General features: G+C 33.1%; 3 protein-coding genes and 1 non-coding gene across 4 annotated transcripts; 3 read left to right on the forward strand and 1 right to left on the reverse strand.

Moving 5' to 3' along the window:
- LOC109357408 lies at positions 654-3,076 on the reverse strand. Its single transcript, XM_019601359.1, has 3 exons — positions 2,611-3,076; positions 1,678-1,910; positions 654-1,101 (listed from the first exon to the last, which is right to left on the reverse strand). Exons 1-3 carry the CDS (start codon positions 2,854-2,856, stop codon positions 921-923), a joined length of 660 nt encoding a protein of 219 aa, XP_019456904.1. The 5' UTR covers positions 2,857-3,076; the 3' UTR covers positions 654-920.
- TRNAF-GAA lies at positions 3,864-3,936 on the forward strand. Its single transcript has one exon. It is a non-coding gene; the product is annotated as a tRNA-Phe (tRNA).
- Positions 5,953-6,796, forward strand: LOC109355970 (deoxyuridine 5'-triphosphate nucleotidohydrolase-like). The gene is made up of 2 exons (XM_019599274.1): positions 5,953-6,332; positions 6,417-6,796. The coding sequence occupies exons 1-2, from the start codon at positions 5,969-5,971 to the stop codon at positions 6,659-6,661; spliced, it is 609 nt and encodes a 202-aa protein (XP_019454819.1). The 5' UTR covers positions 5,953-5,968; the 3' UTR covers positions 6,662-6,796.
- Positions 9,918-12,718, forward strand: LOC109357357 (uncharacterized protein At1g65710-like). The gene is made up of 2 exons (XM_019601278.1): positions 9,918-11,165; positions 11,473-12,718. Exons 1-2 carry the CDS (start codon positions 9,960-9,962, stop codon positions 12,358-12,360), a joined length of 2,094 nt encoding a protein of 697 aa, XP_019456823.1. The 5' UTR covers positions 9,918-9,959; the 3' UTR covers positions 12,361-12,718.

Consider the following 14,225-nt stretch of genomic DNA (forward strand, 5'->3'; position numbering starts at 1 on the left):
TAAGTGCGAACGAGCCCTGTGAGTATGACCCAAATTGTCAATGATAATCCTAGTCAAAAATAAAAGTGGTGAATAAATAAAAATAATATGAAATGTTTAAAAATAATAAAGCGTGTCTCTCAATAAACACTCATTATTACTGGCTTAGGGATCATTAATATGTACATTCTGCACACATATATGTTGTATTTCTATTAGGAAACAATATATAATAAACACCTAGAGATGACAAATATATATTACATTTGCAGCTAAGAATGGTTATTCATGAATCATGTCCCAGGAGTTGTTAAACTTTGGATAATGATAACTTAACCTCACATACAAATCTTGATATATAATGGGACCTGATGCCTACAGAATTTGTATTGAAAAGGACTTGGCCATGATTTAACTTAAATTAAGATGCTCTTAACTGAAGAACTTGTACATGCATTCACTTGTTCATATGTTTGTTATAGAACTTGATCATAGATTTCATTTATTTCTAGAAAATAAGTTATGAACTGCAGAATCTGCAAAAGTCATAGGGTTTAATCCAAATTCCATTAAAGGTTGTTACCCATAGTTTCCTACTATATTAAAGATAAAAAATATGAGAGATTGTTCCTCACTATTTCATTCTCAATATAGACTTATTCAATAGACTATCATATGAACTTACAAAAACAGCACAACTTCATATGCAATTCTTACAACAGAAAACACCAATTTCATAATATTATCTCTACTTTTTCTCATTTGAGCCATACAAATGCATTTCCTAGAGCTTATATTTGCCTTCAAACAATTACAAAACTGAATGCAAACATAACCAACTTCAACTACTGCCAGTTATACCTGAATACAAATCCATGGATAAAAACATTCCTGAAGATAAGTAACAAAGAAAAGGGTGAAAAATATCTTAGGCCTTCGCCTCATTGTGTCGAGGGCGGCAAGAAACGCTCCCACCATCCAGGTTCATACTTGGGATAAGGTGCAACCCATTTGTCTGGTTTTCCAAACTCCAGGTTGGTAGGATTCGAGGCTAATGCTTCTTCCAAGCCTTCAGCTTCAAAACTGTCAGTTAAAACTCTATCCAGTCTTAACTTCATGAATCTGTCAAAAAACACACAGAATGTTTTACAAGTCAGCTAAAACTTCAAACATCATAAACTTGCATTTGATGCAATATTGACAACTTTCATAGCAACAATTTTGTCTGGATATCATACAATAAATTTCCTTTTCAAGTCATTGTTGTTAGATATATTGCTTGAAAGGATGGTGCTTTTATCACAAAGGGTTACCTTTGAGTCTTTGACCCATAACTAAAGTCTCTGCAGAAGTTTGCTAGATCAGACGAAGACGAAGGGTTACCTATAACTCATGGCTAAAGGGCATTTCAAAACCAATTGACAATGAGAGGACTAGCCCAACATGTATTTAAATCATTCCGGATATAATAAGGTAGACGATATAAGACTTACTTCCTAACAGATTCATCTTGATGCAAAGAAATAGAAAGATATTTTTAGATTTTAGTCAGTGATCCTGATGCAGAAGAAATCATCTGACATTACTAGTTTATAAAAACCACTCGAAACGCAAATGTACTATCACATTTTCATGCATTCCATTGCCAATGTCAATTATAGAATCAATCGATATAAAGAATTCAAAACTCGTCCTTACGTGATCCAGGGGCCGTTGGTGGAGACAAGAGCAACAGCTGGCCTCTTTAGCCTCTTGGTAATGTTAGGGAATCTATCCAGGAACTTAGGTTCAATCACAAGCCAGAAGTCATGCTCTTTGTTATGCTCTCCATAGTAACGAAGCCTTTCGAATAACTGTTCTTGGAAATGCTCCTCCTCATCCAGCATAAATTTTGCATTTGCAACAAGAAAATAATACTTCTTGGTTTCATTCTACAATGAACAAGAGAAAATGGATTAAACTGCTTACCATAATAACAAATCTTATAATTTGAGACATGAAATGCATACTTAAAAGACAATTGTAATTTTCATAGCATAGAAACAGCAAATGAGTTAAGCACAATTGGTCACAACACAACATTTTCTGATTCTATCAAGGTCAATTGGTCTCAATAGAGCAAAACACACAATCACAACCATACTCATAAAAGAAATATAATGTGTTGAATCCACAACCACTAAACTGGAAGAGATTATATTGTTAGACAAGCAATGAATAAGCACAAACATATGCATAAATTTTAAGTTATGTAGTTAAGATTATTCAACCTTCACAAAATATAAATCATATACAATTTTTTATAACAATCTCATTATACTAAAGTAATTAGTTAAAGGTTAATGCTTTGTGTTAGGCTTTGGGAACAATATGGATAAAGTAAAATGCTTATAGTTTTTTAACTTTTAAGCACATTTTATAAGTACTTTATTTTCATACCTTTTCTGAGCAGCCTTTTAGCAATAAGATAAAATAAGCTTATAAGATAAACTAGTTTCATTGAACTCATATAAACTCTCTCAAACCCCCATTATGTCTATACTCAACAAAATATAAAGTAAGATCTGCACCAGTAAGATCAATATAGAAGCATAATTCTAAAGTAAAGTTTGAGTGAAAGAGAGTAGAAACCTTGTTGGCAGGATCAGAGGAAGTGATCTGGTCAGAATCAACAGATGCAACAGCAGTGGTAAAGGGTCCAACAGTTCTTGATTCCTTGAAAGAGATAGTAGAAGGGACCAAACCAGAAAGCCATGAATCTGTCTTAAAAGAAAGGCTTTGTCTTAAAACCTTACCATTAAGATTGGCATGTTGAACTTGGCTATGAACTGCTATTGTAGTTGATGAACCCAAAGTTAAAGTTGACACACCCAGCATTGTTAGTAAAAATGACACTACCACCTTTGTTTTTTCTTATTCTTGTGGTGATAATATAACACAATTGTCCCACAGTTTTTGCTACTGGTTTCTGACTATGTGTAAGATGGGAAAAGAGTGAATAATTTATGGGGATATGAAGTTAACAAACAAAGAGTATTCTCAATAGGGATGATGCCAATTGGTGCACGGGTAATGGACAAGTTCTGAGATTTCAGAGACAACCTTATCCAGTTATCTATGCACTATCTCTTATAACAAATAATTTTTATACATACTCATTAGTGAGGAGTACACTTACCATTGTTAGTTTTTTAAACTTAATTCACCTCTCGGTCATCAATTCCAATAGTTTAAATTAGTAAATAAATCTAAACTATTAAATTTTTATATAGTTGATGATGATGATAAAAAGTAAATTAAAGTGAGTAGATCTCCACTCACTCATTATATCATGTAACATCTATTTAAATTATTCTTTTTTAAATTTAATAATAATTAAATATGAATAATTATAATGCCATATACACATTTTTTTTATTTGGATAATGATTAGTTCATGAAGAAATAAAATGGTAGTTGGTTGATTTATTTTTTCGGTTTGTATTATAATCTAAACACATAGACTATAACAAATACATTATACATGATACTTTGGTTTAATGGCAAACAAAATCTTGGGTCTCATATATTCTTTTATAATTTATTACAACTCTTCATAAAATAAGAATAAGATCTATTTTTTTTTACGATAACAAACATCATTCTTATTTGAATACTACAACGTCTATATTTTTCTCACAACATCTACCTCTATCCTCACTTTCATTTGGCTAAGAACAATTAAAAATTATTCTTATTTAACAATAAAAATCAGAAAATAAGAATGACATAATACAGAACATAACAGAGTAAGAATATATTTATTTCGTTAGGAACAACCATTATGGTTGTCGTCACTTACCAAAATTACAAGATAATAGATAAATGGTAGTTAACAACAACATGCGGGGATAGCTCAGTTGGGAGAGCGTCAGACTGAAGATCTGAAGGTCACGTGTTCGATCCACGTTCACCGCATAACATTTTATTTTTTGCATTGTTTACTCAGAGTTCATTCATTCGTCCAAGGCCTTATAGTTATGTTTGACAACTCTTATCTTGTATAGTGTCTATTCTTCCACTTAAACTACAATTATAAAACAATATTAATGACCATGCTGCTAAGGATCTGAAAGAAAGAAAGAACACAGTGTTCAAATTGAAAAGTGAACAAAAGAACACAGTGTTCATGTAGAAAGAAAGAACAAAGATTTCAGGATCTGAAGTTACAAAAATAAACAGTTGGAGCTCATTTCCTCTAAACCAAAACAGACACCTAACCAAAAAATACTTTAGAAACCATAAACTCAGTCATTGGAAGTTCAAAATATAAACTACATAGAATACAAATAAATGGATGCAGTAAACACCAATTTAATCATCACGTAAACAACCTATCCTTGACATACAATTCCTAACTAGTAAATCATTAAACTTATCTTCAGAATTGTTAAAGGAATGATGGCAAGTTGAAATCTGATGTCATTTACAAAAATTATCTTTGAGTAAAATGACTAAGGGGTAAGATTGAACTGTACCAATTCAAACTGAAGAAGGCAATAATAAAGAAATCAAAAGAAGCATTGCTTCCTAAAAGAGTAAGCACAATTGTAACTTTAGTCCAACAAACATTCCAGAACTACCCAAATGTTGACCTCATACTCATACAATATATCACCTTTGTTGAAATTTGCTATATGTAACAAAACTGCATCAAAGAAACATGTGCATGATGATGAGTATAGTAAGTGCCTTAGTTCAAAGTGTATGAAAATATAAACAATAATATAGTGGGACTCTGAATTTTTTTATATTCTTTTATGGTATTGTACGTTGAAGACCATTTTTTTATAACTTTGATCAGCCACACATGATCAATAACATCATGCACATACATGATCAATACCCAGTTGACCAAACTTGTGTTAGAAAACAAACAAACCCCACCAAAGAGAAAAAAATGGCATTTTTTGTTTACGTTTAAAGATAGAACTGACCAATGAGCATGCATGCATGTATTGTTGTATAGTATAGTATAGTATACTAAGAAGGGTAAGTGAAGAGGAGGACACAGAGCAAAAATGGGTCTTGATTCTTGATTATTGTTGTTATTGCAGGGAATGAAAGAGAAAAAGGAGAAGAAATGAAACAGAACAGAAATTATGAACAGAAGCGGGTTTTGAAGATTATGAATAATGGACCCTTCTATTAATAATGGTTAGAAGATTGCTACTACGATTATTTCTCACTAATTTTTTCTTTGAGTCTCAATTCTTTCTTAAACAAAGACTCAGAGAGCAAAACCACGTGTACCAGCTTATTATGTTCTTGTAAAGGGTTCTAAACACAGAAAAGTGATTACACAAAATGGTACTTTTTATTGCATTGCCCCGTAGAACTTTGGTATCATTTGTGACCTGTGATAAGTTTATTCCGCAACCACCATACAATATGGGATGCATCCACATAACTTATTGAAGGATTTCATACACAATAGATTCATTTTGCCTAATTTTACATTTACCAACTCCTATGTTAGAAGCAAATTTGTTGAGGCTTAATTTGATGGAAGAGTAATCCATAATGAAACTGAAATATAATTATCATAATTGATTTGTTTATCAGAGCCGCTTGGAAGAAGTTAAACTCTTAATTTTCCCCCTTTCCCGCCAGTAAAATATATCTGTCCCCCATTTAAACCAAACATACGACCTTGGTCTAGTGTAAAAGGTCTTGTTAGAGTAAATTTTTAAGATAATTAAAAGGTTAAGACTTAAATTATTGGGAACAATACTTAGGAGAGACAGTCACAAGAAAATAGTTCCTTAACCATATTGTAAGATAATATCATGGGTAGTCTCGAAAAAACATATTATCCTATTAAAATGTGCATAACTGTCCCACTATTTAGTCTCGACCTTGAGAATCCAGTTAGACATCATTAGACCAACTCCGTGTTGGTACCACTATTTAGTTCCCCTGGTGCACATTCTCAAAACAAAACAACCAAATGCTAATGAACAAAATGGCGGGAAACTTAGGCGCCAGAATAACCTTGTCTGGTCTTCTTTATAAACCCAATCTCCCATTGACAACGACACCGTTTTCCCTTCGTCTCCACAACCACGTTCTCAGAATGGCCCAACCTGAGTCACAAACTGCGACCAACAAAAACGCCGACGTTTCTGTTGACACCCCTCTTCTCCGAGTGAAGAAGCTCTCTGCGAATGCCGTTTTACCCTCTCGGGCTTCTCCTTTCTCCGCCGGTTACGATCTCTCTAGCGCGGTGGCGACGAAGGTGCCGGCAAGAGGAAAGGCACTGGTTGCGACTGATCTCAGCATTTCGATTCCAGAAGGGACTTATGCACGTGTTGGTAATTTCCGATTAAAACCCTCATTCTTCGAATTTTGTGTGTAAAAATGTTAGGGTTTATTCACTAATTTGTGGGAATTTGCAGCACCACGATCAGGGTTGGCATGGAAACATTCGATTGACGTGGGAGCGGGTGTGATTGATGCGGATTACAGAGGACCTGTTGGTGTTATACTTTTCAATTATTCGGATGTTGATTTTGAAGTGAAGATTGGTGATAGGGTTGCACAGCTGATTCTGGAGAAGATTGTGACACCTGATGTTGTTGAGGTTGATGATCTGGACTCCACTGTTAGAGGTGAAGGTGGTTTTGGATCTACTGGTGTTTGAATTTGATCATTTCATTTAGGTTTTGTGCTATGTGTTCATGTCTAGGATTTGTGTTGGTAACTTTGTTGAGAATAGTTTTACTTCTTTTTATCAATCAAATCTCTTCAATTCTATATGTGCAAGGGTTTTATTTTTGTAGATACCCAAAATCTGATGTTATTTTTTGGTATAATTTATGATATTATTTTTTGTTATTAATCCCTTTTTGGAGTATATGATTGTACATTCTAACAAATGTTGCTTTTATTAATCGAATATGTGAACTTTTGATGTAATATGACCCGAGAGGATCCTTGTTTGACCCGAGCCTAGATGAACTCTTTTCTGTTATTTGGTTTGAGTAAGAGGATTTAATGTTAATATGAAGCAAGTGACCTAGAAACTTGATACTAAAATGCCTTGTTAAAACAATCTCTGGTTAAGAGATTGTGTTTATGATTTGGTTCTACTTGTTTGCTTGCTATTTTAAAAATTAACACCCTTTAACAAATGAGTTTTGCATCATGTCATCAAATATGACCATTTGCTTCTAACTTAATGATTTGTGTCATTTGCGGTGGAATCTTTGTTGTGCTATATGGTTAAATCATACAGCTTCTATGATCATTTTTCTTTCCTTTGTTCAGTCCATGGTGCAAAACTGTAACTTATATTCCACATTAACCCTGCCCCATCTCTACGTTCAATCATTTCTTTGTTCAGCCTTCATTTGCATTCCATGTGTGTATAACTAAGACATCGAAATCAAAATTGTAATTTCTGAACGATGGGTACATATATCCTTAGGTTCAATTTAAGCCTGCAGATTTTATCTGATGGGATTTACTACAAAATTCTACGCCAGATTGCTATGGAATTTGAAACTGTTCCCTTTCATGTATGTGTGCCCTCAAGCTTACAGTTTTGACAATGTAGGCTGTTGTATTCATCAGCAATGAAATACTGTTTCATGAACCAACAGCCTCCCTTTTCATTATAATCCTGACAAATTTATAGACAACTATGTTGCCTTCGTTGGTTGTTATGGCTCTGGATGAAACTGAAACCTGGGCAATTTTTAAGAAATAGAAGTTCAGCATGTCTAAAATAGAATATCTGATAGCATAAACTAAGTCAACAGAACATTTTTAGTGGAAGAACTAAATTTGATCTTAAAACACAAAGCAGCCAAGCTTCATATTATTTCAATCGAATGCACAGATGCACATAGATTTCAACTTAAAAATTGAGATGGTACGACACAAGAAAAAAGGGTTGGGAAAGTCTAAAACACAGGTCTACTAATGATATAACAATTTATTGAATTCACGTTGGAGATTAGGTATTTTATGAGGCTAGCTGACTAAAACATTGCAGGTATGAGAGAGTGAGATAGCACAAGTAATTTTTGAACACCTTTTTAAACTATCAATATTAAATTCTTAATTCTGATATCAACCAGATTATTTCATATCAGTTTTGGTACATCTTTTTCATACACCACTAACTCAAGAGGGAATGATAGTAAAATGACAATTATTCTTCCTTGTGTGAATGAGATGGAGATCACATGTCCTAAATAGTGTCTCATTCTATGTCCCAAGTCAATCAGAATGCTCCATTTTATTACTTTTTGCTTTTAAATTTTTTATTTTATCCATGTGTTAATATATGATTAGCTTGAGATACCATTGGGGACATGTGATCCTCATCCATGTGAATGAGGTGTGAAAAGAATTATGACCATTTCTTCCCAAAATTTTCTATCCCCATGTACTAACTTAATCATATCTCACTAAATAACATAAAAATATTATTTTATATTTTTTTAATTTTTTTCAACTAGTTGACAACTTTTAATTGAATTGTAACATAATTAGACACAAAAAGTGAGATAACTGATCTCTATTCTTTTTAAAAAGGTTGTAATTCATGAACTAACAATATCACAATAGTTTTAGGATACTCTTTTCATGCATCACTCCAACTCAAGAGAGAGGATGATAAAATGAAAGTTATCCTTAGTTGAATGAAAAATACTAGAAGAGGTGTATTGTTCTAATGCAACCCTACATACTCTCACCAGTTTTTTTGATATATAGGTTTTGTTTGACACGTCTACTTTATAAACAATGATATGAATCAATAAGCTAGCAGGTTGAATTAGAATTGTTTGATAAATTTAGTAGTTAAGTTGGTTTAAAGCTGTAAAATGAAAGAGAGAGAGAGAAAAGTTAGCTTATAAGCTGGTAAGCTACTTCAAATAGTTCATCCAATAGAAGTTCATAAGTAGATTAAATTAACCTATCCTTTCTGTTTCTATTAAACTCAAGGGATCTATTGGTTGTACTTAATCTTTAGAAAGTAACATATCAATTTATTTTTGTTGCCAATAGATCAATGTAGCACCTATATGAATAAATTCAACGATTTTGTGGCAGCCAATTTACACAATCAATTCTCTTATTTTTTTCCTTCAATCAATTTAATATTTCATTTGTCCAAAAATCCTAGTAAATGATATTATAAAATTTTGGCAACATTTTCCATGATGATAAATCAAATTCATGTAGTTTCATTCTATGTTTTTATCCTATTTAAAAGAATTATTAATCATTTTCATACTATTTTAATAAATTTGATAATTTTAAACAATTTTTTTGTTTTATTATATATGTAATATATTTTAATATAAAATGTAAATATGAGGTAGGTTTATGAGATCCATTTAAGAATAAGATTTAATATGTATACACTGACAGTGTAAGTAGTCAATCATCCACCATTGATTTATTGATCACCATTGACTCTCAAACAAAAGTAATACAAATCAATGGTGGATGATGTGCTGACAGTGTAAAAATTTTTACACTGTCAGCACATCATCCACCATTGATTTATTGATCACCATTGACTCTCAAACAAAAGTAATACAAATCAATGGTGGATGATGTGCTGACAGTGTAAAAATTTTTACACATGCACATATTTTAAACTGTTAAGAATAAATGATATAACTTTATATCATATGAAGTGCATTTAAACTAAAATTACTAAGTTCATTAAAAAATATTAACAAATATAAAATAAAGAACTTTCCAACGTATCTTATTTGCTATCTTTGCATTTGAAATTGCAAGCTTCTTAAAATTTGAATTCTGTCCTCTCTCATAAATCTTAAAGTTACATTTTTTATAAAGTTTTTCTTAAAAAGATGCATCTTGGGGAAAGTTCTCTTTTCTTCTTATTATCTTATTGAAATTCAAATCTCCTTTTTCTCTCTTCCATTTCTTCATTGTTTAGGCTAATACACAAACCAATGGGTACATGTTTAAGCAAGAAGAAGGACTCTTCTAACCCCTCCAATGTTGCTGGATCAAAATCATTTTTCACAGCACCTTCTCAGTCAAACAATGTTGTCACTGTTACTAAGCTAGAATTGAACCTGAAGAAGGAGAGGAAAACAGTGGAAGAGAAACAACAAAACCAATTAGCACATGAAAAAGATGAAGGGCAAGTGAAAAAAGAGATTTTTATCATCAAGCACAGAAAAAGCCATGATGGTAATATCAGAGAAAGGAACTCCAAAATCCAACCTTTAACTTCTCAGAACAATGTGCAACCACAACAAAATAATGGGTCACCCTCAGCTTCAACCTCTTCCACCAATGAAGCATCTGAAAAATCAATGGCTGGTAATAATAGTAATAATAATAACATGACTGCACCTTCCACTCCAAACATGGTCATGGTAAGGAGTTCAAGCTGCACAAAAGAAGAGGTTGATGCAATTCTGATTCAGTGTGGGAGACTCAGCAGAAGCCCTTCTAGTAGAGCTGCATCTTCTTCAGGTGGGAGAAAGTACTCAGATTCGAAGAGAAGTTTTGATTTTGATCACTGTGACAGCAATGAGACAATTTCTGCTGATAGTGATCCAAAGAGGGTCATTGATGAGGATCATGATGATGGAAAAAGCAGCCACCACCAGCACTGGCAGAGGCACCGCCATCGCCAGTCTCCGAAGAAGAGGGGTTCTTCTCCTTCTTCTCAGGGAAGGAGAAGAACACCGAGCCGCGAAAGAGAACAACAACAACAAAGGTCAAGTAGTAGAGAAAGGAGAGTGAGTAGATCTCCTGGTAAAAGGTCTTCAGAGACCAATAACAGTAACAACAACATAGGTTCTATTAGGCCTGGGAAAATGGTGTCTGTTCCTGCAACTGTTACATCATTGGTTATGGATAAGAATAACAATGGTGGTGGTGTTATAGAATCTGCAAGTATCAAGAGGGTGAGTGTGAAGAGAAATGGTGTTGGTGTTGGTGATGGTTTAAGGAGTGCAGCATCACCAAGGTCTCAATCACCTGCAAGTGCAAATGGGAATGCTAATCAGCCATGTTCTCCTTATAGAAGAAACCCACTGAGTGATATTGATCCTTGCTCTCTTGCTTATCCTCAATCAAACACCAATAACAGCAGCAACAATGTGCAAAACAAAGCCAAATGGAGGGAAACAGAAGCTAATCAGGTAATCATTTCATTGCTCCACCATTTTTCTATCGACTAAAATAATGATATGCTTACAATAGCTTTGTTAGTAGTACTTTTCACACTTGCTAAAAAACTTGTGTTCCCAAAACAGTAATAATGAATTATAGTGGATGATTATGATTTATATGTAAAAGTTATGTGATATAAAACAAGTGTTAACTTTTGAGTTTTAAGAGTAAGAATATCATACATTTGAGAGTAAGAATATCAAACCATTTTTTTATGTTTTGCCCTGTTAATGTAACTGATCATTGACTTTATGATCTTTTGCCATCTCATTGCAGAAACTCAATGCTGATGTGAATGAGAATAGCAAAAATAGGATCAGCAGAAGAGTTGCATTGGAGGAGGGTGAGATTGGAGATTGCAAAATAAAGGAGCAACAAGAAGAAGAGATAAATGTATTGTGCTCAATGATTGATAATGTTGCTGTGAAGAATGTGATACAATCAAGTGCTGACAACCTGAAACAACAACCTCAAACATTAACCAAAAGCAGATCTTCTAGAAGATCTAGAGACTTAGATCTCAATCCTGAATCACTGTTGAATCCTACACAGACCTACACCTCACTACTTCTTGAAGACATCCATAACTTCCACCAAAAGACCACACAACAACAACTACCACCTTGTCTCACTAAAGCTTGCTCCATCCTTGAATCTGTTGCTGATCTTAACTCCACCACCAGCTCCAATTTCTCCGATAACCAGAGAAGTCCACCGACATATCAATCTCTTAGGAATAATAATGAACACAATCACTATGGTAAGAGAGTACAACTACCAAGCACCAAGGACCACCCTTTTGTAGGATCTGAGGTAGTTATGAGTGATGACATGATGGAGCCAAGTTTACACAAGTATGTGACAGTTAAAAGGGGTGGTATTGTTGACATGGAGGATCAAGAGTCTTCAGGAAGCAACAGCTTCATTGCTACAAGTAACGGTCAAAACCATTTGCGCGATATTTCTTCTTCATGGGAGCCTAATTCTGCTGATTCAACAGATAGCTGGACTTCAAGATTGCACTCTAGAGAGGATTTGGAAGGTGGCAATGACATGAAGACACTGAGCAGCAAAAGAAGGGAGTGTGATCATCAACACAGCAATGGAATAGGGCGTGGCAGGCTTGGTTCTAAAGGTGTTGTCATAGCTGCTTCATCAACATAGATGTGAATAATGTGTGATACATGAATTATTCAACTTTGTGTTTGTTGTATCTTGAATATTCAATGTGTTTGAAATTCCTTCTTCTGATTTGGAGTTGCATACTTGCAACTAACTAGTTCTTGTGTAGTTAAGGCCAATTCAAGATGGAATTCATAATCTTTGTAATTCTCTGTATCATCTTCATGACCACTTCTCTCGTAAGATCTTTGGCGATTTTACGATCCTACGATCTTCCCCTACGATCTCACCAATGGTGGCGACATTGCATTCAAAGTGGGCACGTGACTCGGTAGCTCTTGAAAACTCGTAAGATCTACCGATCCTACGAGTTAAATCGAGAGTTTAACTACTATGCTGGAGACAATCTTGTCCGAGCCGGGAATATCCACAGGTGGGGATAACTCTTCCAGCGAATATTTTTTCATCTATAAGACTCGAACCCGAGACTTTGCTTAAGGAGAATCAAGCATGTACAACTTGAACCAACACCCGTTGATGTTATGCTCTCTTTATTTCTTTGGAAATAAACAAGTAGTAATTGCTCAGATGATCAAATTTTGTAATTAACATGTTTCTTCACCTTTGTATTATTTTCCTCATTTTTTACTCTTTTTTCCGATGGCACATAATTTGCACAAAGAAATTTAGCTGTTGTTTTAGATTCTTCTCTAATCAAAATATAATGGGCAACAACCATTACGCATGCTTTTAATGAAAAATAGCATGCACACAAAAAATGGTACATAAATGTGTTTTATGAGAATCTCAAATCGGATTAATCTAATCTATATCAAGGGCGGATCAGAGAATAGTTTTATTCTCACAAGTGAATATATTAACTACGAGATTTAAAATTATTGTGACAAACAACCTTATTATTGCATCCGAACTCATGAAAGAAATTTATTAATAAAAGTAATTTTAGACTAGGTGCTTAAATTTTAAAAAAAATTATAACTAGTTTCCCTAAATTATTAAATAATTGTAACAATCTCTAATAGGATTTCTCTCAATAAAGTGGAAAAGTTGTATTTTATTTTTCTTGTGACAACAACTCCAAAGTGCATAAGAAAACATATATAGGTGATGGCATCCATGAGATCACGTGACCTATGAATAGCTTCAGCTTCTGCGTCAAGATTAAAATTAAAAGTTGATTATCCCATTCCTTACTCATCATCATCATCATAATAATAATAATAATAATAATAATAATAATAATAATTAAAAATGAAGGCTTTGACTTAGTTCTTAGATCCGTATCAAGGATGGAAAAAACGTACGCGAAGAAAGGAACCTTCTAAACCCAAACCTGTTTGTATGAACTAACGTTTTTACTTGTAACAAAAAGTTGATGTATGATATTATTAATATATCTTGTTGAAATTTCTGATGTACAGTTTAGCTTTTCGTCAAAGTTAAGAACACAAATAATGAATTAACGTTTTAGATTATTAACACATTGTAGAATAATATTATTTAACAATTTACTTTTTGTTGTTGATAAACAAGTATTTGGTTACTTACTTTCTCTTTTTTATGTATATATTTATATAAGTTTGCTAACCTACTCACCAAATTATCCGTGTGTTTAATTTGTACACGCACCGTCATAGCTAAATTCTCATTCTTTAAATTTTTACATGGATAAGATGAGAAGAAAAAATAAAAAGGAAGGTATCTGGAATTCAAAATAAATTTAATATCCATCCATTATAAACTATAAACATTTATATATTGTTATTGTAAAAATTATTTTTCCTCACTAATAAACAATTCACTGAATTTTTATTTGTATTAGTTTTATATTTAAAATTTAATAATAATTAAAATGAATTTAATATGTATATACTGATACTATAAAT

The sequence above is a fragment of the Lupinus angustifolius genome, chromosome LG09, assembly GCF_001865875.1.
Source record: "Lupinus angustifolius cultivar Tanjil chromosome LG09, LupAngTanjil_v1.0, whole genome shotgun sequence".
Taxonomy (NCBI): domain Eukaryota; kingdom Viridiplantae; phylum Streptophyta; class Magnoliopsida; order Fabales; family Fabaceae; genus Lupinus; species Lupinus angustifolius.

Bases quoted from the DNA above. Each gene is read 5' to 3' on its own strand.
- LOC109357408 (XM_019601359.1), bottom strand. From the start codon at position 2,856: ATGCTGGGTGTGTCAACTTTAACTTTGGGTTCATCAACTACAATAGCA. The intron at 1,911-2,610 runs GTTTCTACTCTC...TGTTCATTGTAG, and splicing joins CCTCTGATCCTGCCAACAAG to AATGAAACCAAGAAGTATTA. The intron at 1,102-1,677 runs GTAAGGACGAGT...GTTTTTTGACAG, and splicing joins ACCAACGGCCCCTGGATCAC to ATTCATGAAGTTAAGACTGG.
- LOC109355970 (XM_019599274.1), top strand. From the start codon at position 5,969: ATGCTAATGAACAAAATGGCGGGAAACTTAGGCGCCAGAATAACCTTG. The intron at 6,333-6,416 runs GTAATTTCCGAT...GGGAATTTGCAG, and splicing joins AGGGACTTATGCACGTGTTG to CACCACGATCAGGGTTGGCA.
- LOC109357357 (XM_019601278.1), top strand. From the start codon at position 9,960: ATGGGTACATGTTTAAGCAAGAAGAAGGACTCTTCTAACCCCTCCAAT. The intron at 11,166-11,472 runs GTAATCATTTCA...ATCTCATTGCAG, and splicing joins GGGAAACAGAAGCTAATCAG to AAACTCAATGCTGATGTGAA.